This window comes from Bombus impatiens, unplaced genomic scaffold (genome assembly GCF_000188095.3).
Source record: "Bombus impatiens unplaced genomic scaffold, BIMP_2.2 scf_0064, whole genome shotgun sequence".
In the NCBI taxonomy this organism is placed as follows: Eukaryota; Metazoa; Arthropoda; class Insecta; order Hymenoptera; family Apidae; genus Bombus; species Bombus impatiens.
In genome coordinates this window covers 2,219,448-2,245,609 of record NT_176483.1, presented here as the reverse complement: position 1 = coordinate 2,245,609, position 26,162 = coordinate 2,219,448, and the positions used below count along the sequence as shown (strand labels likewise).

The window sequence follows — 26,162 nt, the reverse complement described above, 5'->3', positions numbered from 1 at the left end:
GGAGGTGTGTGTGTGGGGGGGGGGGGGGGTTGGATATGTTTAGATAATTAAATGAGAATGCAAGGTAATAAGAAAGATAAATGCAAAACCAACAAAATAATAACAAACTTTTCCTAATTACGTGTGTACTGTAACGTATATCATTTGGACATTGACATCCAATTTTCAAAGAACATCAATTCAAGAGATATAAATTGATATTTTACTTACTGGAATACGAAAAGTGATACAAGCTCTACGTGGAATATGACTATGTAATGTTCCACAAAGTTTTACAGTATCAACATAAGCATCCTCCTTTCCATGATATTTACCAGTAACATATGTTGATTGATCTGCATCATAATAGCTATTAAAAAAGATGTATTTCATATCAAATAAAATAAAAGATTATTGAAAACGTTAATAATTTTATGAATAAAACTTACCAATAATAGACATCACCTTCTGAAATCATTGTACCTAAAATAGGAAGGCCATCGACGTCTAATTTTTCTGCAAGATCAGGTTTATCAGGATTCCTTGCAAAATAACTTTTCTGATCTTTCAAATCTACGAATTCAGATTTATAAATCAATCCATGTGCAAAACCTCTATCGTGCGCTGCTTTGTTTATGATCATCGCGTCTTCCATATCATACCCCTAACAAAATAAGTAAAGGTGTTTAAAAATTATTAGACCGGTCAATACAAAATGTTTCCTCAAATAAAACTTTCATCTTTGCAGCGATTTAAAAGCTTCTTCAAAATATCACATATTTAATCAAAGTACTTTTTGTATAATTTTATATACTTGTCTCTTTTAATTAATTTCATTATTTAAGATACATAAATGTCATCTATATTTCAGAACTAAAACATTTTTCTTAAAATATGATTGTCAATAATATATTTTCCAGTCTCGCCCTTACTTTATTTTGTAATGAAAAGTTAAACCTTTAAATTTCATGAACCAAGATTGAACTCTTCTATCATTATGTATGTATATAATTTTCCTAAATGGTAAATTTAGCAACTACAGTATATGTATCTATACTGGTATATTTTCAATTAATTCTCTGTTACAAAAAGAGGCAATTGAGAGTTATGTTATTGCTTTTCACCAACATTTTCCAAATTTTTCCAAATTCACTTTTTCCAAAGTCACTTTTTCCAAATTTAATCTCATTGAAAAAACAGAATTCTATATATATGTAGAGGGTGCTTCGTTTAACTGGGAAATATGGAACATCTCTTGAGGAATTGAAATTACCAAAATATTATTCTTACAAAAGTTGTTTGGTATATAAGAGGATATTAAGTGATGTAGATAATTTTTTTGTAAGTCTGTTAGTGGAGGAGGTATTACAGTCAAGTTCATTTTTTTAAATGGAAAATGCAGTTTTCTATTTGTATCACAACATGATATCAATCCACGTAGTAGAATGTCATAAATTAGATCCTTAGAGCGCCATCATACTATGAATAAAAAAAGTACAGGATTTTGTTCAAAAAACCTAGCTCAACTTTAATACCTCCCCCATTATTACACTTTTGAAACATTATTTAGATTAGCTAATGTCCCCCTATATGCTAAATAACTTTCGTAAAAACAGTCTTTTTTATAACTTTAATCCCTCGAAAGATATTTTACCATTTCCAATTAAACAAGACAATTAAAATATAATATATAATTCTAATATTTAGAATATATATATATGTTTCATACATACCAATCTAAAAATTAACATATATATTCGGTTGTACTTACTGTGTAAGAAATAACGGCAACAATTGCATTAGTACCCATAGCAAAATCATCAAGATTAATTTCATCATAATGCACTGGTCGAAAGAGTGGTGTTGCAGGTGTTTGCAACCTATATAATTTAGTTTCAGATTGTAATTGCCATGTATGGCATGGAGTGCCCATTGTTTGTTTACCCATCTGAAAAACAGCGGAATTTATTATTTGAAAGTTTGCAAATTTATTACTTTCAAGCAAAAAAGATTTGTAAAAAATCTTAAGCTGTATATACACAGAGCATACTAGAAATACATATTTACAAACCCCTTCAGTAATTAATAATATAAATAGTAGTTAATGATTATGTTATAAACATAAATGCTCATTTTACTAAACTTTATGAATGCCTTGATATCTCAAACTTTATTTCTATGGAAATAAAGAACTATCATCGTAGGAAATGATGCTATTCATAAATTAGTAACAAATGCTCACTAACATGTCATTCTTTGTTAACATTTGTTTAATGAAAACATTAAAAAAATATTCTTTATAAAAGTTTGTTAATAGGTCATAAACAATTGCGAACTTTCTGCATAATTTTACCTGACATTGATACATATTTCGTGGACTTTGATTACAATCTGGCATTGGGATAAGACTTGCTAAATTACTTAAGAAAGCCGTTTTTGATAATTCTTGATGTGATGTCAACTGCAATAGTAAATAACGTTTTCATAAATAAATAAATAGCAAAGCAAAAAAAATTAGTTTGGAAAAATGAGAAAAATAATATATTACCCCTTCATAGGCTTCTTCAGGTGTAACACAGATATTTAAATAAATCTGTTCAAATGTTCCTATATATTCCACCTTTTTGGCAGCTAAATTCATTACTGGTCTCATCATACGAGCTGGATTTGTAAATAAATATAATCCTGGATATTGTGCTGGTACATTTTTTTTTGGCACCAGTGCTATCTCCATCGTACACGGAACCTAAATATAAATAATAAAAGAAAAAAGGTTTGTCGTGCTGAATTAGGAAATTACGAAGTTACCTCTTGGCCTTTTATTTTAAGCAATCGTAGCTTGTCTGTTACTCTTGAAATTATATTATCGTCTATTAATCCTATTAATTTTCCATCCAATATTACAATGTAAGATTTTTTCCAGTTGTCAGCAATTGACAGTGGAATCATTCCAAGATCCATTAGTATGATGGGAACATTAGCTTTCAATTTCGGATTAGTATGTTTCGTAATGATGCAATTCATTGTTAAATGATTAAGAAGACCACAAGGTGCACCATCAGGTGTATGTACAGGACAAATGAAACCTATAATATTACAACAAATTATTATTATTATTCTTATATTAATAAAGCAAAATTTGTTTAAATATTACAAGTTAATAAACAAATATTACTGTAGTAATAGAACAAACTGGATCGTACATAATTCAATAAAGTAATATAAAACAAAATGTTGTGCATCTTATAAAACGAAAGAAATTTTTGAAACAACTTAATATACTAAAATATTACCCCATGCATCTGGCAATAATTGTCTAGCTTCTGTGGTCCTCATTTCTTGGAAAAAGGAACCTCTGTGTATTGCACGAAAATGGCTCATGTATCGCATTCTATTAATATTTTCAGCGACAATTGTAAGACCTGTATTTTGCATCAATCCTAAACCTGTTGGTGATCTTAAATTTCCAGTAGATAAAAAATTTTCCATTTGTAATTCCAGCGAATTTCCATGTTTCATTGCATTTAGCATTTCCTCTATGTACATATGCAAAACAATTATAATTGTGATATAGATTTATAATCTTTAAATTAGTTTTTGAAAATACTTACGCACATTTAAGGTGTACCTATTACCAGCACTCCTTGCACGTTTCAAAATACCCATTTTAAGGCCAGTCAACCAACTATATAATCTTTCTTTCAATACTTGCAAATATAAATGACCACCCAGTAAACATTCCTGCATCATCACAGCATCAGCACCTTCTACGGCACATTTATTATTTGCAAGAGCAAATAGCTTTTTTGTCATAAATGCGAGTAAATAAAATTTATCCAGTGGATCATGAAGATGAATTGCTATACAATGCCTAAAAATGATATATGTTAATAACATAAATTAATTTATATTTCTCAGTGTATTAATTAAACTTACTTAATTATGAAGTCACAAACATCAATATCAGTAGCATCATAAGGTAATTCAAAAAGTTTTATTCTAAACATTCTCCCTATATAAGCTTTGCATTCTTCATGACTATTTAAACCTTGTTCATGTACAGCTCTTAGCATATTTAAAATACAACCTTTGTAATATAAATCATCTTCACATCCAGCTGTTAATGCACTATAAATAAAAATGTCCGAAACATCAACCAAGCATTTTAACATCAAGATCAATGGAACATAGTATAAAACTTTCCTATATGAAAACATTAATTTTGCTGAGCCATCAGTTACATAATGCAAAGTATTATTCTGTAAAGCATATAATAATATAGTAACATAGTTTTAATTTATAAAAAATTTAACTGGATTTGGAACACATACAGCTGTAGTATTATCATCTCGTACACTTCTTAATAGCAACCCAAGATCGCTAAATTGTATGCCACGAGCTTTCCAGCCTGATCTTCTAATAGCAATAGGATAATTCCTCCTTGTCATTAATAACATTCTTATAATCCTCTCAAGGCCTTTAATGATGAAATATCCACCCCATTCTTGTTCATGTTCTCCATGAGCAACTAAATCTTTAGGACTCATCTTACTTAAATGACATCTATTAGACTGTAACATTAAATGCAAATAAAATATAACTGAGCAATTTATTTTGCATAACTATATTACATACTTTAATCATAATTGGAATTTCTCCTAAATCCCTTTCAAGCGTCTCTTGCACTTTATTATTGATAGACCATCCTAATTTGACTATTATCTTTCCTTTATAAGTACATCCTCGTTGTCTACATTCTGTAGGATAGATTTTATGATTCTTCACCCCAATTGCGCCAGATGGAATACTTGGTTGATGAATAGATACATCGTCGATCCATAATGCTATTTTGTCTTCATTTGGCAGATGAATATAAACAAGTGGATTGTCTCTAACTGCCTCAGACAGGCCATCTTCTAGCATATAATTAAAAGAATCTATGTGCGGAGCACCTAAGCTCTGCAACAACTGAAATATATAAAGAAATTTAATTAAACTTAATATTTTTAAATCATATTTATGGTTATAGTAATCGTAAAAGAAAAATAGATATTTACAGGATTCTGCTTTTCTGGAGGTTTGCCGAAATTTGTTGACGTATTTGTCAATTTCGGTTCAATCAACATTTCTATATTTTTCCAAATTATAACACAAAATGTTTAAAATAAAATAAAATAAATATACACTACGTAAGTATCCACGCTTATGTTGCACTGCTACCAACTTACATACATAGTACAAAATCTACAATGATATTGTTATGGATTTAGCGGTTATTTAAGATTTTATTTTACATGAATTGCTGTCTTGCTATTGCTATCCGAAAATTAAGTCGTGTCTAGTAATGAAAAATCAATATGAAAGATCAACAAAGATGAGTAGAGTGTCTGTGTCTCTATTTAAGATATTCAGCATGCCAAACGTGCACAGAACAAGCACCTTCTTTTCTTCAATGTAGACGATTTTTCACGACTAAATTTTCGGATGATTTCTTCTATACCATCGGTATATAAGTATCAAGACCATATGTACAGTGTATGTATACGACTGTCCAGACTTGACATACATATAATCGTGTTCCTGATCGTGATCATGGACGTATCTGGTAAAGTTCTGTATGATAAAGTTCGAAATTTACGTTCGGAACTTTCGAACGTTGTTACACCAGAAATATTAGATAAAATTTGCGACAAACCTTCGCTACAACCATTTTTAAAATGGTTCTGCGAAAATGTAAATAATGTCAACGTTCTTTCAAACGAGGATGTTCAAATGTAAGTTACTTCGAATATTTTTAAGCCTTTTAATCCATTTAAAATCTACTAATTTCATTCGTATATATATGTGAATGAAAGTTAAAATTATGAATTTAGGTTTTAGAAACAAAATAAAATAATATAATATATACCATATTTTTGTACTTTGAAAATAAAATATTTTAAATATATAATGAATAGTTTACATTCTTTGTGAAAAATATTTTTCTCAAACCTTGATTTAGAAGATTTTCTTTGTTCATTTATGATATAATAAATATTGAAATTTTATTTACGTTACAATAACATAAAGCTTCATAATAGTGAACGACTTGATCGGTATCTTTAATTTTTTCCATGCTGTTGTAATGTGTTGAAAGATGCTCTTTAAAAAGGGAAAATATCATTTAAAAAACTGCTGCAAACAATTATAAATACTTTTAATTTTAAACTAAAACTAAACCTAACTTAAATCTAACCCAAACTGAATATTGAATCTTGTCATTTGTATTTCGCGATTCGTTCACTAAATCTAAACCTAACTCTAACCCAAGGAGTACAAATAAGCTAGACACCGACAACAATGCAGGCGACTACGAAGTTTCATTTTTTCACTTGTTATTTTTTTGTTATTTGACTATTTTTTAAATAAATATTAAGCTTCCTTTTTAAGTGTTTATTGTTTATATTTCCTTTCACTTAATTCGCGCTTATACAGATAGGATTAAGATTAGTTTTAACCTAAAATTAAAAATACTTATAATTGTTTGCGACATTTTTTAAATTATAGTTTGGCTTTCTAAACAACCCCCTTCAACACATTATAGTATGCAAAAAATTGGAGATACTGACCAAATTGCTCACTATTACCAAAAACTTCTTTTTTAAGTTCAATTAAAAGTAAATTTCAATAATTTGTGTTTCAGAAAAAATAAACTCCAAGAAATGAATGAATGGGTAGAAGGTTCAGAATTAGATCATGCATTAGAGGAAAATACTAAAGATTATCCTGATTTATTGAAAATCATTTTTTTCGATGACACAAATATCGACGATTTGTTTGCAGAATATGAAATAGTGAAGAATTCATATAAGGAAGACAAAAATTATATTTATACATTGCAAAGTGGGATTCAAAATTTAAAGTAATATGATCATTATGTGTTTCTATTTATGTACATATATTACCTTAGATTAAATGTAAATTTAATTACATATTTAAAGTCTTAACAGTATAATCGCTTTAATTTTATAAGTACTTAAGTTATAATTTTATTTCCTATTGTAATATATTTTCATAACTTGAAAAAGCATAATTAGCTTTTTACAACATTAAACATGGGACACTATTTTATAAAAAATAGCAACATATTGATTTAGGTCACTATGATTTTTAGCTCTGCACATACATAAGATTAATATTATTATATAAAGTAATACATTATTGCAGAAAATTAGAAATTGAATTAGATGAAACAATAGAAAAGGAAGAAGAATCTTTGGATAGAGAAAATATTAAAGCTAATAGAGCATATGAAGAATGTTCCATAATTATGAAAAAGTTCGATACTCAGAATCATCAATTTTTTGAAGAAGTTGAGTTCCTTGTGAACGTTTACGCAGACGCAGCCGAAAATGTGAGTAATTTGTAAAATATCTTCATAATTTATATTATGATAATATATATACAGGATGCATCTGAAAGTTATGTATAGTGTGAAACAAAGTAATTTATCAAATTTGATCTTGAAAATTATGCTTAAGGACAATTTTGTGGCCCATTTTTTTAAGAGATCTCCACCGATCCAAAGTTGTAGAATCACTTACCAAAGCCATGACAAATAATTTGGTTACACTCTGTATAAACGGATATGAGATGATTCCTAGTAAATGAAAGATAAGAAAAAAACAGAATATCTTAATTAGGAAATGCTATTTATATTTTTCATATGAGGATTATTACATAATGTTCCTTGTACTACCCAACTTCGAATAATTTATAATGGAACAGAACGAAATTTCAAATTCGATTTTCTCAAAAACTAATTGTAAGCCTCAACTAAAATTTTATTCAATACTTTTCCCTTATCTCTTTATAAGGAATTAACTCGTGTCTGTTTGTACATAACTTTCAGATGCATTCTGATATATATTAGTAATATATGTAATAATAATAATGATATTGTGTTTGTAGAAAGGAAGACCATTATTATGGACTCAAATGCCACTAAAACTTTTTACCAAAACTATAGAACTATATAATCATTACTTAGATGTTCATATAAAACGACAGTTTGGAAATACATCTGAGGAAGAGCAAAAGACTGATTCTAATTATGTTTCCTTAATTAACAGTAATAAAGAAAAAACTATGGATAACGAAAAATTATTGGAACTGACATTATGTAAAACAAAGTAATTAATATTGATAACTATTAATAAGTCGAATATCCTTTGTATTTATTGATTGAAAGAGATGCTTATTTTATAGCTTAACTAATGCAAAAATAGAAGAAATTCTAGCAAAAGTACAAGAGGAATCATACATTGCAATGTTGAATTATATAGAAGATATATATAATTTAGGAGATATGAAAGTACCCAAACATTCTGAATTAAGGTACTTGAAAGCTCTTTAAGTATAATTATTTTACTAAGCACATTATCTATTTTCTAATGAATATTACATTTATGAATCAAAATTAGAACAGAAATTTTAAAGGTAACTAGGAAAAGAGATTTTTTAGAAGAAAATATCACTTTGTTACAAGAACGTCAGTTAACAGAAGTAGTGCAACAATTCTCAGAATTGGAAATAACTAAGATCTTAAAACAGGATGCTCATACGAGACTTATACGAACAAAAAATCATTTAGAAAAACTTAGAAACTTACGGTTTCTTGCACGAGAACATGGTCATGTGCACACTGATTTATTACGAATGCTGATGGAAGTGCAATTTCAGTGTCTTAAAAATGTTTCTGAATTTGTAGCTGATGCTTACCACTATTTTACAACAGAATATTCACTATCATCTACAAGATGTGTAAGTCATTTATCAAAACAAAACAAATGCATTTTCAGTTTGTAATGAAATTTCATTTATATGTAGGAGAGTATGCAGAAACTGCAAAACAAGTATTCTGCCATTGTATCTTCACCAAAAATACATAATTCATTTCACAAAATTTTTTTTTCAATGGTATGTAGTGACAATAGTACACATCAATTAAATTCTGCATTGCAAAAGTATAATGATCTCATAGATGGAAATAAAATTAAAAAAAAAAACCTATTGAAAACTTATTTAAATTCAAAAGTTAATAAATTAGAAATATTGTAAGTATTAATTTTTTACCAATATTTACCATTATAATGGGTACAATAAGTATTAAATTGTTATAATTTAGGGAAAATGATATAAATTCGCAATATTTAAAGGAAGTTGAGAAAGGACCGACACATACATATAAACCAATTTCTTATGATATTGAAATAAATCACAGTGAAGCACTCAATAATATACAAAAGATACAAAACGATTTGACAAAGATCAGAAATCAAATGAAAGAACGATTGGTAAATTGATAAATAATATATATGTATATATATATTTGTTTTGTATATATATTATCTTATTTGTATAATATTTTAAATCTTTCATTGTAGAAGGCAGATACAAACTTCGAGCGAGAAAAGGCTATTCTTTGGCAACGATTTCTAATCGATCCTGATACATTAAGAAAAACATATAAACAATTGAAAACTGTGACAAAGAGATCTTGCTTCGATGATGCACTTAAAAAGGAATTAAATGATTCACTGTAATTTACTACTATTATAAATATAGCCATACAATAAATATTATAAATATTATAATGTATCATTAGAAAGATTTTGATAAATTAAGTTATATTAAATACACTGCCAGATAGATTTCAATAAAATGTTTCTAATGATATGCTAAAAATATTTAATTGTGAAGTGTATAATATTTAATCTTATTATCTAAAATTTATATAACTTGTGTATTAGTTTTTAATAAATGATAATAGAATTTATAGAAACTAATGCAAATTGAAATGGAAATAAATAATTGAAATAAAAATCTACCAATTTTTTTATTTATTATCATTCCCTATAAGATATATCAAATCGTTCGTATACAAGCATTGGAATCACTAATAACTGTACCTATGTATATATATTTATGATATCAAAGAGGAAATTAGAGTGCTCACGCTTATGGACCTATTTGTTCCCGGATTAGTGCTGCACCATACGGGCAAGTGCTGAGTTTAATCTACGTTAGCATATATAAGAACCTATAACATTGGGGATCTACCCTGTTTGATTGTACACTAGCATAGACAAGAACCAATCGTCAATTACTTTATTGTGCAAGAAAATGCTAAAAACGAATTCAAGATAGTCATGTTTACAGCACGTTTTGTAGATTCGGTAATGCCAAACTCGCGTAGTTTTACTTCGACGTTTGTCCATGTTGACGATTGTACAAAGAATATTCAAAAAAAAAAAAAAAAATCGGATAGAAAAGTAGATACAAACTTTTCCGTAGAACCGTACAATTAAATAAGTTCTTGTATATGCTAGTATGCAATTAAACAGGGCAGATCTCCAACTTTAAATTTAAATACATAGGTTCTTGTACATGCTAATGTCAATTAAACTCAACACTTGGCTGCATGGTGCAGCACCTGTACTGTGAAACAAATAGAAGTACGAGTATGAATGATGGTATTAAAACATGTGATTTTTTAAATTTTTTATCCTAGAAACGAAATAACTTATTGGATAAACTTTACTTCAAGGGATCAAAAACTACTGACCGTTTTTACAATCTTGTAGTTTATGACATGTAAAATTCGAAAATACAAGTTTTAAGGTGAGAAACTCACTGATTTAAGAGTTATGATTATGTAAAATTGACTTACATTTTTAGGGTATTTTACCAATTACTTTGACGCCATATTGGCTTCTATCTATGATTCGTTAAAATTAGTGAGTTACTGGCTGTAAATAAATGCACGTAGTTCGCGGCCATTTTGCGACGAGATTTTTAATCGTGAAGATTGAATTAGATTTAGGTTATTCATTAATTCATTACTCTCAGACTACCGTGAGGCGGTCGGTTGCTAGTACAAACTAATTTTCGGTGAAGTTCAGTTCAATGTTCATCTATGCAAACCAATCAGATGATAGGTAAAAGAAATACAATATCAAAGTAACATCTAAGATATCTTACAATTCCTCAATTCTACATAGCCATAACTTTCGAATCACTGGATTTTTCGATTTAGGATTTGTATTTTCAATCAAAAAATTAATAATTTTTGGTCTCTTAAAATAAAGTTTAACCAATTTATTTATTAATCAATAACTATTTTATTTAATGACAAATACGGAAGTTATAAATTCGTACTATATACTATATATACTATATATTATACTACTATACACTACTATATACTATATATAAATATATATATATATATATATATATATATTGTTGAAGAGAGGAAGTTGCAGAGAAAAAGATAATGATCACCTTAATGCGAATATGACAAATGCACGCGAAGGTTGAGACTGCCCCTTATCTATTGCTTGATTTAACAAACATGTAAATACTTGTTACATTTTTTCTCTGTTATTGCTATGTATATTACATATGTAGATAGTAACACGTATGTATGCACATGTCAGGTTCATAATTCTGGAAAATTAGAAATGTATTCTTGATGGCTAATACATTTCTTATATTTTTAGTATCTGACAACAAACACCATGAAGAAAAGCTTCTTAAAAATTAACTTTTTTTATTTGTGAATAAAATTTGTCTGTTTAGAAAATATGAATTGTGTAATTTCGTTCATATTAAACGTGACACACATTAAACTATGTCGCAAATTCATGTCAAGGTCAATAAATGAAGTCTAGTAAAAGTAGAGCAATATTGTATAAAAATCCATAAATAATTAGTAGCAAACTAATTTTCCACAATTAAATAAAAAAATATTGATATTACCATATATTATGTTCTCAAGTAATTTTAAGATTTCCATGAAATTAAAAGCTACAAAAAATTCATATAAATAATTCTAATAAATTTATGAAAATATTAAAATTATCTTATTTTCCTACTTAGTCTTTTTTCTGTTTACTAAATAATGTTTTGTAAATGTATAAAATCTTAATCGAGGAAAGAATATATTAATATATTAATGTCATCTTATACAATTTTTGATTTGTTATTAACTGAGCTTCTCAAAAAACAAATTGATCAATTGTACTTTTTATACATATGTATATTTTTAGATTTTATTACTTATGTAGGTCCTAAAAAACAAACGATTCATTTACATAAACTTATTTACTGGAGGTAATTATTTAAGGAGGTGGCATATATAATAATAAATTCTAAAATAATTTTTAGAAAATAATGTTCTCAATGTCATCACTTTGTTCTATTTTTCGATTTATGGAGTTGATCAATGTAACTTTTGAACGGCTTAATTCAGGAAGAATAGCACGTACAATGATAAATTTCGAATAAAAGAACATAACATCATCAATACATAGCGTAGGATACATTTTTAGCTGCTTGTGGTTCATTGAAAAATATAGTTCGCGATGATATTGAAGATATTGAAGTTGTGCAAACGGATAATCAGAGTCAGATTTTACAACAGTGATACTTCGGTGGCTGGCTTCTTACTCCCATAACGGTAAAAACGTGACAGATATATACAGGAGAAGTGAAGTAGCCAGAAGGAAGGGAAACCTGCACTTGCTCGCTTGCTTTCTTCGAACCATGATTGGTAATGCTTGTTAGTATTTGTCTAACTGTTGCATCGGAAGCTTTGCAACTTTGTTTTCTTCGATAGTTTCATTTTCCAAAAGGACCGTGATATCATATCATAACCAGAATAATATACTTGAAAATACAAGTAAAATAAATCCTTCGGCGAGGTGAGTCACTGTTCAGAATTGTTTTGTAAGATGACGCGATCCTAGCATAAATTATCCTTTCATTTATATATATTATTAGTAAAAATTACGACATATGTATTTTCTTCTTAAATAAATAAATTGTTAAAATTGTTAAAATGTATATTTTCCGAATTTGTGATCGAATTATAAAATCCGTATGAATTTATCAAGTAATAGAGTTTGGAGAACATATAAAATGTAAACTTCTGTCGTACTACTTTCTAATCAATAACTATGTACATAGATTCCGTTGGTCCATTTAGAAAAATAAGTAATGTTTGACAGATGTATTTTATTTAGAACGTAACTAATGTATCATAAAATAATCTAACACAAAACTGAAAAGATAATTGGAAGAAAATGATATGACTATAAATTTCAAAATATATATTTAAAATAACAACTATTTATATTTTCAAACGTATTAAATAAAAATTGAATAATATCTTCGAAACACAATTCAATTCCGAGTTTTTTTTTTAAATGTTAAAAAATTCATTTTTTAAAATAATTTTACTAATTTTGTTAGATGAGGAAAAGAAATGAATTCTGTAATCAGAAAATGATATATTAAACCCAAGATATCAATTTAAGAATGTTTATAATAGTAATATATGATATATTCATCGCTATTAATGACTATTACGAATGAGTATACGAAATTGTACAAAATTATATACCAATAATATAATTATATATCATGAATTATATGTTATATTATAAATTGTATGTTTAAATATGTATGAACATAATATTATTAACAAGTATAGATTAGAGTAGAAGATTAGAAAGACAAATTTTTTGATATACAGAGTAATATGTAAAATATTATATAAATACTATAAGTATTACATTGATTTGTATACATATATTAGAATTATTATAATGTGATTTTATAAAATAAGGATCTATTCAATATAATTTATATAAGTAGCTTTTATTAAAATAAATGACTGAGCAATATGTTTATAAAAATTTTAAATGCATAAATTTCCAAAATTTATTTGCGTTAATCGTTGTATATTAAGTAAAATAAAACCATTTTTCTGGATATTTCAATGATAAAAGATTGAAGAGTACATTTTAATATTGACAAAATGAAATTCTTAGCTCTTGGGTTTTCCCATTGCTTTAGTCACATGATTGTGCTCACAAATCATTGTGCCATCATTAAAAAATACATAATTGCCAATGGAAAAACCAGTTTGACACTTTGAAGTGTCGATAATTACAAAATTATATAATAGAACGACCATCTTTTATATTTACAATCAAGATATACGATTTAAGATACAAGATATAAGATTTTTTCTCATAGTGAAAATAACTTTTATCTCTGTCATTGTACATATGTAGGTACTATATAATATACTAAATTTTGCTTATGTTATTTATATATGCTACTACATTTATGCACAGTGTGCTATTCAAGATTTACTTATTAGTAATTTTATTAATTTGTCAACGTTGTCATTTTATATTCTAACCTAAATTTCTTTTCATTTTACAGTGACTATAAAAATGGATTGGCAGTGGTTCAATATTGTTATTTTATTCTATTTAATACTAAATGTTACTGCAGAACAGTATGTATATATATATTTTAATTATATATTATTAGATATCTAATTGAAATAATAAATATGATAAACATATATTAAACATTGTATTATCAAATATTTTATATAATTAATTATCTAACATAGCTTAATAATCAAATTTTGTAATATATTTTTAAAGATACTATAGCATAATAGCTCCAAAGGTAATACGACCTGATTCAGAATATCATGTAGCTGTAAGTATTACTGGTGTATCAACACCATCAGTAATATACATTGAACTGTCTGGGTCATTTGACAATAATTCAAGAATAGGAGAAGTATTCAATATATCCCAAGTTACACATGTACAACCATACAGTACAAGAATTTTACGATTTGAAGTAAATGAATTCAAGTTTGTTAACTTCTCTGCATGTAAAGTATAATAATACATTTTTTAATTTCTTTTTAAATTTTAGATTGATGATATTATTCCTGGTAAATATGAATTAATTGCACGTGGTTTAACAGGAATAGAATTTTCACAGTCAAAGTCGATAGAATTTATTCCTAAAAGTTATTCAGTTTTTATTCAAACTGATAGAGCAATTTATAAACCGGGAAATAAAGTTATGTTTCGATGTATTTTGTTGGACTCCAGACTTAGGCCAACACTTGAAAGATTAGTAAACATCTATATTGTAGTAAGTATTTTTAAATAAATACAGTGTATGTAACAAATAAGACAAATTTTTTAATTTACATTACATTTTTATAGGATGGTAAAGGAAATAGAATTAAACAATGGAATCATCCATCTGTAACCCATGGAATTTTTAATGCAGAAATCGAATTGTCTGAGTACCCAGTTTTAGGTACCTGGAAAATTACAGCAAATATTGGTGATCAAACATTTGAAAAAGATTTTGAAGTTGCTGAATATGTATTACCTAATTTTGAAGTGATAATTGATGCTCCTAAACATTTTACATTTAAGGAATCAAAAATCACTGCAACAATCTATGCCAAGTAAGTGAATTCTAATAGTTAAGTAAACTTTCTGTAAGTTCCTAAAAGCATATTACAAATTTTTTTAAATTGATTCCTGTACCACAATTGTAACAGCGTCATTGATGTTATTTAATGATGTCTTAGTATTCTCCTAAAAGATTTGACAAAAATTATTTATTTCAAAGTGCAAATCATTTAGGTATACTTATGGTAAGCCAGTGAAAGGAGAAGCAACTGTTACAGCATATCCTGATATATTTTCTGATGTTATCCAACCAATATACCAACAGCCTATACGAAAAGTAATTCCAATAAATGGGAAAATAGTTGTTGATTTTGACATTCATGATGAATTAAGGTATATATATATATATATCTTAAAAAGCGTTATTAAATATTTTTTGAGAAAAGATATAATTTAATTTCAATTTTTAAGGCTTACTGATGAATATGAAAGACCAGTTATGCTTGATGTTACAGTAGAAGAATCTTTAACTGGTAGAAGACAGAATACTTCTGCACATATAACCTTACATAAACATAAATACACAATGGATTTGATAAAAACATCAGAATACTATAAACCAGGATTAAAGTATACAGCATTTGTATGTAGTCAAAATTACCCGTAACATTATAAATTTAAATCCTCTTTTAAATATTATAGATATAATATGAGAAAACTTCTTATAGATAAAATTAACATATCATGATGGAACACCAGTGAGAGATAACAAAAATTTTGTTATGGTAAAATATGGGTATACTTACATTACCGATAATCAGTCCACATACACGAATATTACTGGTATGTTGGATGAAAATGGAATGGTAAAGTTGGATTTTTATCCACCAAAAACTAATGATAATATGTCATATCCTTTAAACATAGAGGTAAAATATTATAGTAGATACAAAAGCACTGAAATTAATAATAGAAATAATGATTTAACAATAACCACCAAAAAAATGATTATAAATAGGCTCAATATTTAAACCTTCATGAATGGTTCCCATCAACAAACCAAGCTATGTCTCAGAATAATGAATATATACAAGCTGTTTTGAAAACTGAAAAACCTATGGTATGATCATCTTTATGTTATTTAAATTATTTTAAAAGTATGAAAATCATCATTAAAAGAATATGATATTCTTGTATAAGGTTAATCGAGACGTAGAAATTGAAGTAAATTCTACAGCTCTATTGAAATATATTAATTACGAGATATTTGGACGTGGCGATATATTGGATGCAGGTTCTATATATGTACAAAATAAACATACAACAAGTTTTAAGTAAATATTTTTTAATATCTAATTACAATATAATCTATTTCGTTTATTATTTATCTACAAAGTATGAAATATATTTTAGGTTCTTAGCAACATATGTCATGGCTCCTACTGCACATGTAATTATATATTATATAGGAAATGATGGAGAAATCATTGCAGATGCCTTAGATGTTGAACTAGAAGGACTACTTCAAAATTTTGTAAGTTAATTTGATGAATTAGTTATAATAAAAATTAGAATTGATAAATCTGAATCTGATATCTTAATTTCTATTAAAGGTTGATATTAAAATGGCATCTGAAGAAGTTGCACCAGGAGATGATATCAATTTAGTTATTACTTCAAAACCAAATTCATATGTTGGATTATTAGGTGTAGATCAAAGATCTATTCTTTTAAAATCTGGGAACGATATTTCATATGTACGTAGTATTATAAATAATTCTCATTAATTTAGGCTTCGTTATAATTATAAATAATACTTTAATATATATCTTAATTATTCGCAGGAACAAGTTTATAAAGAGTTGAAATCATATGATAATAATCATGAATCACCTTATGCAAACTCGGTTTTTGATCGATATTTATGGAATCCTGGTTCAGCTACAGCAAAAGATGTTTTCAGAGTAAATAAATAAATAATTTTATTTGGATGAATTTTTGATACTTTTTTATCAATATTAATATAAATATATATTGTTTGATAGGAAAGCGGTGCTATCATTATAACAAATGCCTATGTCCATGAAAATTTTCAAATTCGTAAGTAAAGTGCTTTCTATATGGCTTAAGTTTATTACTAATATCATTTTCTTATCTCTTACACGTGATACTAAATATTTTCTAATACCATAACATATTTAGTCAACAACATTTTATTCATTTGCAATGTAGAATGAGAAGGATGTTCTTAAATCTAATTTTTCATGTAATACTTACTATCAAGTCTTTAGTTAATCAGATCACGTACTTATTACTTAACAAGGCTTATGTCTGTATAGTATACTACAGATCTGGTGTAGAGTTCGCCTTTCCAACAGCTGCTGGAAGTTTCAGTTCAATTGCATTGCCATCAGAGAAGACGAAAGTACGCAAGAATTTCCCTGAAACTTGGCTTTGGCAAACGCTTGATGCTGGGTAATGCCATTGAAAATTTTTATCCGCTGAGAACTTTTTTTTATCATCAAAACAACACTGATATAACTCATTAAGTAAATATAAATGTTTCTATGTGCTAACTATCTAAAAATACTTAATATATAATATCATCTTTTAAATTAATTTACTAATATTTGTTCAATAATGGCTTTATGTGATTTAGTGCTATGGTGATGGACTTATTACAATTCATATTTCATTCTCTGCAATGTAATCATCTATTCATATCCAAAAACATAAATCAGAGTATTATTATATAACTTAGAATATAAAAAATTAAGGTACTTTAAATGAAATATAATAAGAAATTAGATTAATTTCTACAATATCTTTATATTTTTTTTTTTTATTCCCTTGGTTGTGCTGATATAATACAATATATAGAATTGGATTACAGAACAATCGGGAATACTGGAGGGTAGAATAACAGGCTCACCTCATGGGGCATCCACACTTCGACCAGACCTTGGTCCACCTGTTACGCACAAACTAGCAACAAGACCACCACTGGCAGGTCCTTATGCCTTCTCTCGCATCCCACCTCCTGTTTGGAATAAGCCCCGTGTATTCCTAATGCATGACATCTTAAACACCTGGCTTTTTACAAACTTTTCTGCAGGGTATTTATCTCATATACTTTCAGTTTATGAAGCTTTACGTACACGCTTTGTATACATTATTTTATAAATGACGTTCATGGGTCATGCTTTATTTTGTATAAGTTACTTTTATATAAATCAAAGCTGGAATATTTTGGGTATTCTTATGGTGAATCATCTAACTTTGTTACCTTAAATTATTTGTAAACTGCTTATTATGAAAAAAGCTGTATGATATTAAGAGGACATACAATATAATAATTAGTTTCTTTGCTATTTTGCTTTCTTATCAAGATATGAAGATTATTTTAAATTTCTATATATAATGTGCAACATTTGATTCTGCAATTTGAATGTTACATGGGAGTAAAATTCTGTGTCATTTGCACACATTTATTGACTATGAACATGTATTAAATTGTAATGGATAAAATTTTAAGCATTTTTATATTAAAAGTTATTCAGGGAATATTTCATTAATGTACTTACTTTAATAGTTTCTTAAAATACTCTTTCAAATTACTGGTTCAAATGTTACACATTTATATTTGAATCAATGTGACCTTTATATCTCAAAAAAAGATAAGATAACAAAAAATTTATTATTATATTTTACACCACTTTGATACTATATGACGTTTATTCGAAAGAGTTTTAATACAACATACAAGTAATTCCAAGTAATTTGGGATGACAGAATTAGGTGACTTACTCTGTTAACTCTGTATAATTGGCATACATAATCAGTAATAGCCAATAGATATCATTCATATCTGTATACTTTAAATTGCTTTAGATTGTATCATTCTTCAATTGTTTATTCTATCATATTTAACGAATTTTTATAAAATACATCTAGTACTGAATATTCTATAGACAGAACGTATTTATTTGAAGAAATAAGCCATATTAGGAAGAATTTTTTTATTAATTTTCCAGAAACATTAAATTTAATATTATATACAGATTTATTTTTTTTAAATAAATTTGTAAATTATTATTTATGTGTATAATTGAAGTATATTGATATAGTATTTCAAAATAAAATAAAAATGCAAATTAACTATAAATTGAAAATAGATATGAAGGAAAAAATGAGCTGAAAAGAAATGTACCAGATTCAATTACATCATGGGTGCTCACTGCATTTTCTGTAAATGATGTTCATGGATTAGGCCTTATAGAAGAGCCACGAAAGGTAATATAAAATGACTATATAAATAATTGCAAAATTTCCATAATATAAATATAAAAAGAAGAATTTATGTTTTTACAGTTAAAAGTTTTTAGACCATTTTTCATCTCTATGGAATTTCCTTACTCTGTGATTCGAGGAGAAATTGTTGCTATCCAAATTGTGGTGTTCAATTATATGAACAAAAATGTTGTAGCTGAGGTTCTGTTAACAAATGAGGGTCAGTTTGATTTTGCAGAAATGTCCAACGAAGTTCAGGATGTACCAAGTGAGATTAAAATTTTATTATTTTGAAACATTTTGTACAAACTATAGTATATAACATAAACATAACTTATGAAAAATTTTCTAGAATTAGAATTGTATCGTAAGAAAAAGGTAGAAGTGAAAGCTAATTCCGGAAGCAGCGTATCTTTTATGATTGTTCCTCGAGACTTGGGATACATTACGATTAAGGCAACTGCAAATAGTATATTAGCTGGAGATAGTGTTGAGCGTAAATTACTTGTTAAAGTAAAGTGTTTCTTTATAAAATTATTCTTTATCTTTCGCTAATTGAAAGTGAATTTGAACTTTTCTACTAATTTATGCACAGGCTGAAGGAGAAACTCAATATGTAAACAAGGCTACTTTCATAGATCTTAGAAGTACAACAAATACATCGATGAATATTACAATTGATATACCTAAAAATGCTGTACCAGGTTCAGAATATATTGAAATATCTGCAGTAGGTAATGTTTCACAATTATCGAAATTTTGATTAGTACCTTCGATACTCATGAAGGTGTGAAGGGTTTAGTAAAATTTCAAGTTTAGTCAAATATGATTCTACATGCAGAAATAAATCAAAAATATGGAATACAATTTTTTTATATGAGGCTTTGTTTCCGAGAAAATTGAGTTTGAAAATTTGTCAAGTATGCTTAAATTTAGTTAATTATCGACAAGGTATGAGTAAACAAGTTAGGAGGTTATTCTAAATGCGAAAATAAATGAAAAATGTAGAACAAGATTTTTTGTTTAAGACTTCATTTAAAAAAAAATAGGATATGAACATGTTAAAAATTCTTAGTTAAGAATTATCCTAATACACGTCTATGATAAAATTCTTAATTTATTTGTCTCGGAAACAAAGCGTCTTATGAACAAATTTTATTGCACATTTTTGACTTATTTTTACACATGAAATAATCTATTGATTATTTACATCTGTCAGTTTGAAATTAGCCATGTTCAAGTATACTTGATAAATTTTCAAACTTGATTTTCTCAGAAACAAAGTGTTATATAAAAAAAATTTTATTTCATATTTTCAATTTATATTTTCACATAGAATCACCCTGTATCTAATTGTACCATTTGAGGTGATACACGCAATTATCTCCCAAATTGTTCGTAATGCAAAAAGATATTTCTAGTTAAACTTACTTTATTTTGTGGGGGACATGTTATGATCTTTTTTATCAAATCGTATCTAGATGGACATGCCTTCTAGATTTCAAAGTGATATTTATTATTTTAAATGGATTTGTATATTTTTGTTCAGATAAGTGTGTAGCCTGTTCCGTGACTAATTCATTGACTTATAATGTGTTGGTGGACCAAAATCATTCAAGGTCTTTTATAGCCTTTCAAAACTTACCTTCATTTAACATTTAGAAATTGTCCCTTATCATCTGTATTCGAAATGATAACCAGGAACGTCAATGCATTGGTTTATTCTATTCTTAGAAGATAGTTGCACCCTCTCTAATGTTTTAGAAAAAATTTGTTGGCAGTTGTTCTTTATATGATTTTTCATATTATCAGGGGTAATAAGTTCTTCCCGACAAACTTGATCTTTTATGAAACACCGCAACAAAAAAGATTATAAGTATCAAATCCGGAGACGTTGGTGGAAAGGGCATCCTTCTTCTTTTTCCTATCCAACGACCGGTAAACATATTGTTCAAGAAGCGATCGTAAATTGCGAATCGAACTGCATCGAAACGAAGAACGCATACTGCTAGTCACAATAGTACTGATTCCTTCGAAATAATTGTAACATAAATTCCAGTAAATAAAATCTTGAGAATGTTTAACAAAGATAAGTTTTGAACGGTAAAAAATGAGCTTGAATGACCTTGGAACAACAACACATAGAACGGTGATTTTGTCATAAAATGGGCAATACGCCGATTCGAATAATATATATAGTTCCATTAAAAAAAGCAAAGACTACTTTGAAATCTGGAAGGCATGTCCACCTAGATAAGATTTGTGACCATCACAAGATGTCTCCTTCGAAATAAAGTAAATTTAATTTGAAACATTTTTTAGTATAACAAATAGTTTGAAAGTATCACTGCAAATGGGTCACTCTATATATACGTACATGTATAATTTGATATTAAATTATATATCTTTTTATCAGGCGATATTTTGGGTCCAAGTATTATGAATTTGGCAAATTTAATTAAATTGCCATCTGGTTGTGGAGAACAGAATATGTTAAATTTTGTTCCAAATATAATGATATTAAATTATCTCAAAGTAAGTAGATGTATAATATATACATAATAATATATCATTAGAGAAATAGTGTAATCGCAAATATATTTGTATTGAAATTTCTTTATAGAATACAAATCAATTAACACATGCAGTAGAAAGCAAAGCTCTTCGATATATGGAAATAGGCTATCAAAGAGAATTAACTTACAGACATAATGATGGATCATTCAGTGCATTTGGCATGTCAGATAGTAATGGAAGTACATGGTATACAAATATTGAATTGTTATGTTACATTCACTAATACTGTAACATTTTGTATTATACTTACATTTTATCTGCTAGGCTTACTGCCTTTGTGGCAAAAGCTTTTAAACAAGCTGCTGCATACATCCCAATTGAAGACAGAATAATAGATGAAGCTTTACAATGGTTATCAAATAATCAAGCTCCTAACGGAAGTTTTCCTGAAGTAGGAAGAATTAGTCATCGAGACATGCAAGGTGGAGCTGCAAAAGGTCTTGCATTAACAGCATTTACTCTTATTACTTTTCTTGAAAATTCAGTAAGTACAATAATTTATTGAATAATTGTGAAAAAAATGAAATATTAATTTTTGAAAATACAATAGTTGAGATAAAATACATATTCTTCACCTTTATAATATTCTGTATTATAGGACTCTAACGGAAAATATAGAAACACTATAAACAAAGGAATTGATTACATTGTTCGTAATATGAATGATCTAAATGATACTTATGCTTTGAGTATATGTACATATGCTTTAAACTTAGCAAAACATCCATATGAGACTGCAGCATTTAATTTGCTAGAATCTAAAGCCATGACAAAAGAAGATATTAAATGGTGGAGCAAACCTATACCAGCAAACGATAAAAATCCGTGGTATCATTCTTTACCACGATCTGTCGACGTTGAAATGACGTCCTATACTTTGTTAACTTATATAAGGCGTAATTTAGTCGCTGATTCTATACCCATAATGAAATGGCTTGTAAAACAAAGAAATGCAGAAGGTGGTTTTGCATCCACACAGGTAAATATTAAAGTGTAAATTAGAAGAGTGTAGCAAATGTACATACTATTAACAACTCTTAGGATACCGTAATTGGAATACAAGCCTTGGCGAAGTTAGGTGAAAAATTAGTAACAAAAACTAATATCATTTCTATAATATTCCTGTACGAAGGAGGTGGACAAAGTCAAATGAATATAAATCCTAACAATTCCATGATACTTCAAAAACAAATGGTAAATTCAAACTGCATTTAATATAGTGTAATAACTAATCACCTTAAGAAAAATAATTACAAGGACATGATAAAACAAAAAAAAAGAATCTTATAAATATAATGTTAAAATTGAGAAATGTATTCTACGTGTAAGTAGTACACGATTCTAATATTTATTATTTTCTAAGCTTCCAAAGAAGACACGGTTGATTGGTATAACAGCCACCGGAAATGGATTTGCTTTAGTTCAAATTACATACAAATATAATCTAAATGTAACTGGAGCATGGCCACTGTTTACTTTGGATCCTCAAGTAGATAAAAATTCCAATGCTAATCATTTGCAACTTTCAATTTGTTCTGGGTATATTTATCTCTCTGATATTCTATAAATATTATTTAATATTATTATTATATATTTAATGCAACATATTTATTATTAGATTCGTTCCGACTAAGGAAGCAAACGAAAGTAATATGGTTGTGATGGAAGTCAGTTTACCTTCTGGTTTTACAGTAGATAAGGAATCATTACCTAGTCTTGAAGTGTCACAAAATGTAAAACGAGTAGAAACCAAGAACGGAGATACGGTCGTAATATTATACTTTGATGAGGTATAGAACAAAATATGTATTTATATTTTTAAACAATCTGAGATTAATTTTAAACCAAATAATATCTTACAGATGAGCAGGCAAGAATACTGCCCTACAGTGTCCGCATTCAGGACACATAAAGTGGCAAAACAGAAACCAGTACCAGTTACTATATATGATTATTACGATTCATGTAAGTTAATAATAATAATATGCAATAATAAAATATTATTTTATAATTCATTATTAACATGTTGATTGCTCAAAGAACAAAGTACTAATGTTACTTATTTTAGCACAATACATTTTTCTACATGCTATAATATAATACTAGGTTGACCCAAAAGTCTCTTTCGTTTTATAAAGATATAATAGATCCAGAATATTTTTTGTTTTATATTATTTTATTGAATTATGTATGATCCATTTTGTTCCAATAGAAAAAAATTTCATGAAATAAAAAATGTTGTGCATCTATTATTTCGTTATAAAACGAAAAAAACTTTTGGAAGAACTTGATAAAATTAATTAAAACGTTTTATGGTTCTATTAGTACTTTGTATGATCAACCTGTCGATTTGTAACGCGATTATGAATTTTGACGAAATTTTTTTTTAATTACTTTATTGTTGCATGCATATAACGGGTAAGGTAATAAAAACCTATGATCGGACACTAATGTCCATAGTTAAACTTCATTTGATGATGAACGATGAACGGAAATAAAATATAACGGGGTTTGAGTTTAGGAGTCGATTGATTCAACAAAAGTTGTCTTTGATTTATGAATCGATTTAAAAAATATCATTTTGGATTAGAGTTAGCGGTCACCTTCCAGCGGTCGGAAAAATATATAGCTCAATCGATATTACAGCAAGAACACCTATAGTGTCAACAAAGATTAATATTTTAAAGATTTATCTTTAATGCATAAGACAGAGTAAGCTATACAATATTTTGTACCTCATATTTTTCTACTTAAAAATATCCCAAGAGTAAACAATAAATTCTAAATTCGAGAAATTATACAATAGGTTAAGAGTAAAATAGTAAAAGAGTAAAATTTTAAATATGCATGACTTTCGAACCAATTTATTCTTACATTCAAAACTGTTATATTTCAACTCTATTTATCGAGTAATATCAAATTGGTATTTCATTTTCTTCAAGATCATTGGAGTCCAATCGTTTGTTCTTATTATTTTTCTTGTTATATGCACGTCACAATAAGGTAGTTAAAAAAGATTTCGTAAAAATCCACGAAGCCGTAATACATCGACAAGTTCACACTTCTTGCATTATTATTATTACAGTTATATTAAAAATATTACAAATCTTAAGAATATATGACTGCTTCTTTAATTTAAATACTTCAACCAATTCCATCATTTCTGAACTCTAGTGATCCTTATGGCAGTCAATGTATTAAGTGATATTATTTCATATCATAAATAAGTTAATATATAGTCTTTTTAATTTCAATTTTCTAATTTTATTATATGATATAATTTATGAATCTCAATCTATTAATAATTTTCTATGATTAGCAAGAAGAGCAAGAGTATTTTATGAGCCACGTAAAGCCACACTTTGTGATATATGCGAGGATGAAGATTGTGAGGATTTATGTGTATTGCAACCTGGTAAACAAAAGGATTCTCCACAATCTGCTGCTTCACATTTATCAACTTGTACATATCTCCACTTGCTTTTTACTTTATTTTACATTACATACTTTGGATATTTGTAACTCTATAGCTTCTTAACAAAATTTTACATAACCTTTTTATGAAATACAATGAGGAAGTTTTGTATAAATAATAATTTACAACCAAAGTACTTACATTATATAGAAGAACCAAGCTCTTTTAATATTGAAGTATTGTAATCTATTTAAATGATTATTATTTAAATCTTAAGTAACATAATCTTGAATCGCTTAAAATTAATGTTCACTTCTTATATATATAACTTATAAGAACTTATTATATATATAATTTTATTTTAAATAATATACTAAACACAATTTAAAATATCGCACTTTATTCAATCAATTGTTCACTCATTTTTGTTGTATTCTAATATTTTTTATATTAGATTAAATATACCTTATTGTTATTGATAATAATGTAATTATTTTAATAAACTAAAGAAAATTATATTTCTAAATAATTATATAATTTAATATAATATAATACTACCTTACATTAGGGCTTCAAAAATTATTAACTTTTTTTGCAATCCTGTAGTTTTAGAA

The 26,162-nt window shown here is 27.3% G+C and overlaps 3 protein-coding genes and 1 long non-coding RNA gene across 13 annotated transcripts in view; 2 read left to right on the top strand and 2 right to left on the bottom strand.

Moving 5' to 3' along the window:
* The window catches only part of LOC100742287 (DNA-directed RNA polymerase I subunit RPA2), a 13,907-nt gene extending 3,199 nt beyond the window's left edge, over positions 1-10,708 (bottom strand). Inside the window, exons 1-12 of one of the 2 annotated variants that reach the window (XM_033324771.1) lie at positions 10,691-10,708; positions 4,615-4,947; positions 4,311-4,550; positions 3,916-4,238; positions 3,591-3,850; positions 3,273-3,515; positions 2,788-3,065; positions 2,528-2,725; positions 2,333-2,440; positions 1,751-1,927; positions 429-643; positions 211-349 (exon numbers count right to left, since the gene is read on the bottom strand). In XM_033324771.1, the coding sequence (XP_033180662.1) occupies positions 211-349; positions 429-643; positions 1,751-1,927; positions 2,333-2,440; positions 2,528-2,725; positions 2,788-3,065; positions 3,273-3,515; positions 3,591-3,850; positions 3,916-4,238; positions 4,311-4,550; positions 4,615-4,902 (2,469 nt within the window). In that variant the 5' untranslated portion in view covers positions 4,903-4,947; positions 10,691-10,708. Of the gene's footprint in view, positions 1-210; positions 350-428; positions 644-1,750; positions 1,928-2,332; positions 2,441-2,527; positions 2,726-2,787; positions 3,066-3,272; positions 3,516-3,590; positions 3,851-3,915; positions 4,239-4,310; positions 4,551-4,614; positions 4,948-5,036; positions 5,106-10,690 lie in introns of those variants that run through there. The other variant, XM_003485611.3, reaches the window with a different exon arrangement.
* On the top strand, positions 5,159-9,670 carry LOC100746324 (HAUS augmin-like complex subunit 3). Of its 3 annotated transcripts, XM_033324775.1 has the most exons (10): positions 5,159-5,753; positions 6,662-6,880; positions 7,186-7,372; positions 7,930-8,150; positions 8,227-8,355; positions 8,442-8,457; positions 8,572-8,781; positions 8,848-9,074; positions 9,146-9,314; positions 9,405-9,670. In XM_033324775.1, the coding sequence occupies exons 1-10, from the start codon at positions 5,464-5,466 to the stop codon at positions 9,561-9,563; spliced, it is 1,827 nt and encodes a 608-aa protein (XP_033180666.1). In that variant the 5' UTR covers positions 5,159-5,463; the 3' UTR covers positions 9,564-9,670. The 3 variants fall into 3 exon arrangements, with proteins under 3 accessions (XP_033180666.1, XP_003485691.2, XP_012249520.1); XM_003485643.4 differs by having other exon boundaries at positions 8,442-8,781; XM_012394097.3 differs by lacking the exon at positions 5,159-5,753 and adding an exon at positions 6,112-6,324 and having other exon boundaries at positions 8,442-8,781.
* Positions 10,709-10,791: 83 nt separating the features above from the next.
* LOC100746204 (CD109 antigen) lies at positions 10,792-25,834 on the top strand. 7 transcript variants are annotated; one of them, XM_033324767.1, is made up of 29 exons: positions 10,792-10,958; positions 12,446-12,574; positions 14,257-14,332; positions 14,487-14,691; positions 14,770-14,994; positions 15,069-15,319; positions 15,501-15,659; positions 15,738-15,909; positions 15,995-16,195; positions 16,285-16,386; positions 16,467-16,600; positions 16,680-16,800; positions 16,880-17,023; positions 17,111-17,230; positions 17,312-17,366; positions 18,160-18,382; positions 19,442-19,559; positions 19,638-19,824; positions 19,909-20,069; positions 20,152-20,290; positions 21,973-22,091; positions 22,180-22,319; positions 22,398-22,617; positions 22,732-23,112; positions 23,175-23,327; positions 23,497-23,672; positions 23,752-23,923; positions 23,996-24,098; positions 25,453-25,834. In XM_033324767.1, exons 1-29 carry the CDS (start codon positions 10,937-10,939, stop codon positions 25,653-25,655), a joined length of 4,611 nt encoding a protein of 1,536 aa, XP_033180658.1. In that variant the 5' UTR covers positions 10,792-10,936; the 3' UTR covers positions 25,656-25,834. The 7 variants fall into 7 exon arrangements, with proteins under 7 accessions (XP_033180658.1, XP_024228168.2, XP_033180659.1 ...); XM_024372400.2 differs by lacking the exon at positions 18,160-18,382 and adding an exon at positions 17,606-17,741 and having other exon boundaries at positions 10,793-10,958; XM_033324769.1 differs by lacking the exon at positions 10,792-10,958 and adding an exon at positions 12,641-12,725 and having other exon boundaries at positions 12,226-12,574.
* On the bottom strand, positions 14,848-15,501 carry LOC117152563. Its single transcript, XR_004462951.1, has 2 exons — positions 15,241-15,501; positions 14,848-15,169 (listed from the first exon to the last, which is right to left on the bottom strand). It is a non-coding gene; the product is annotated as an uncharacterized LOC117152563 (long non-coding RNA).
* Positions 25,835-26,162: the final 328 nt, after the last annotated feature.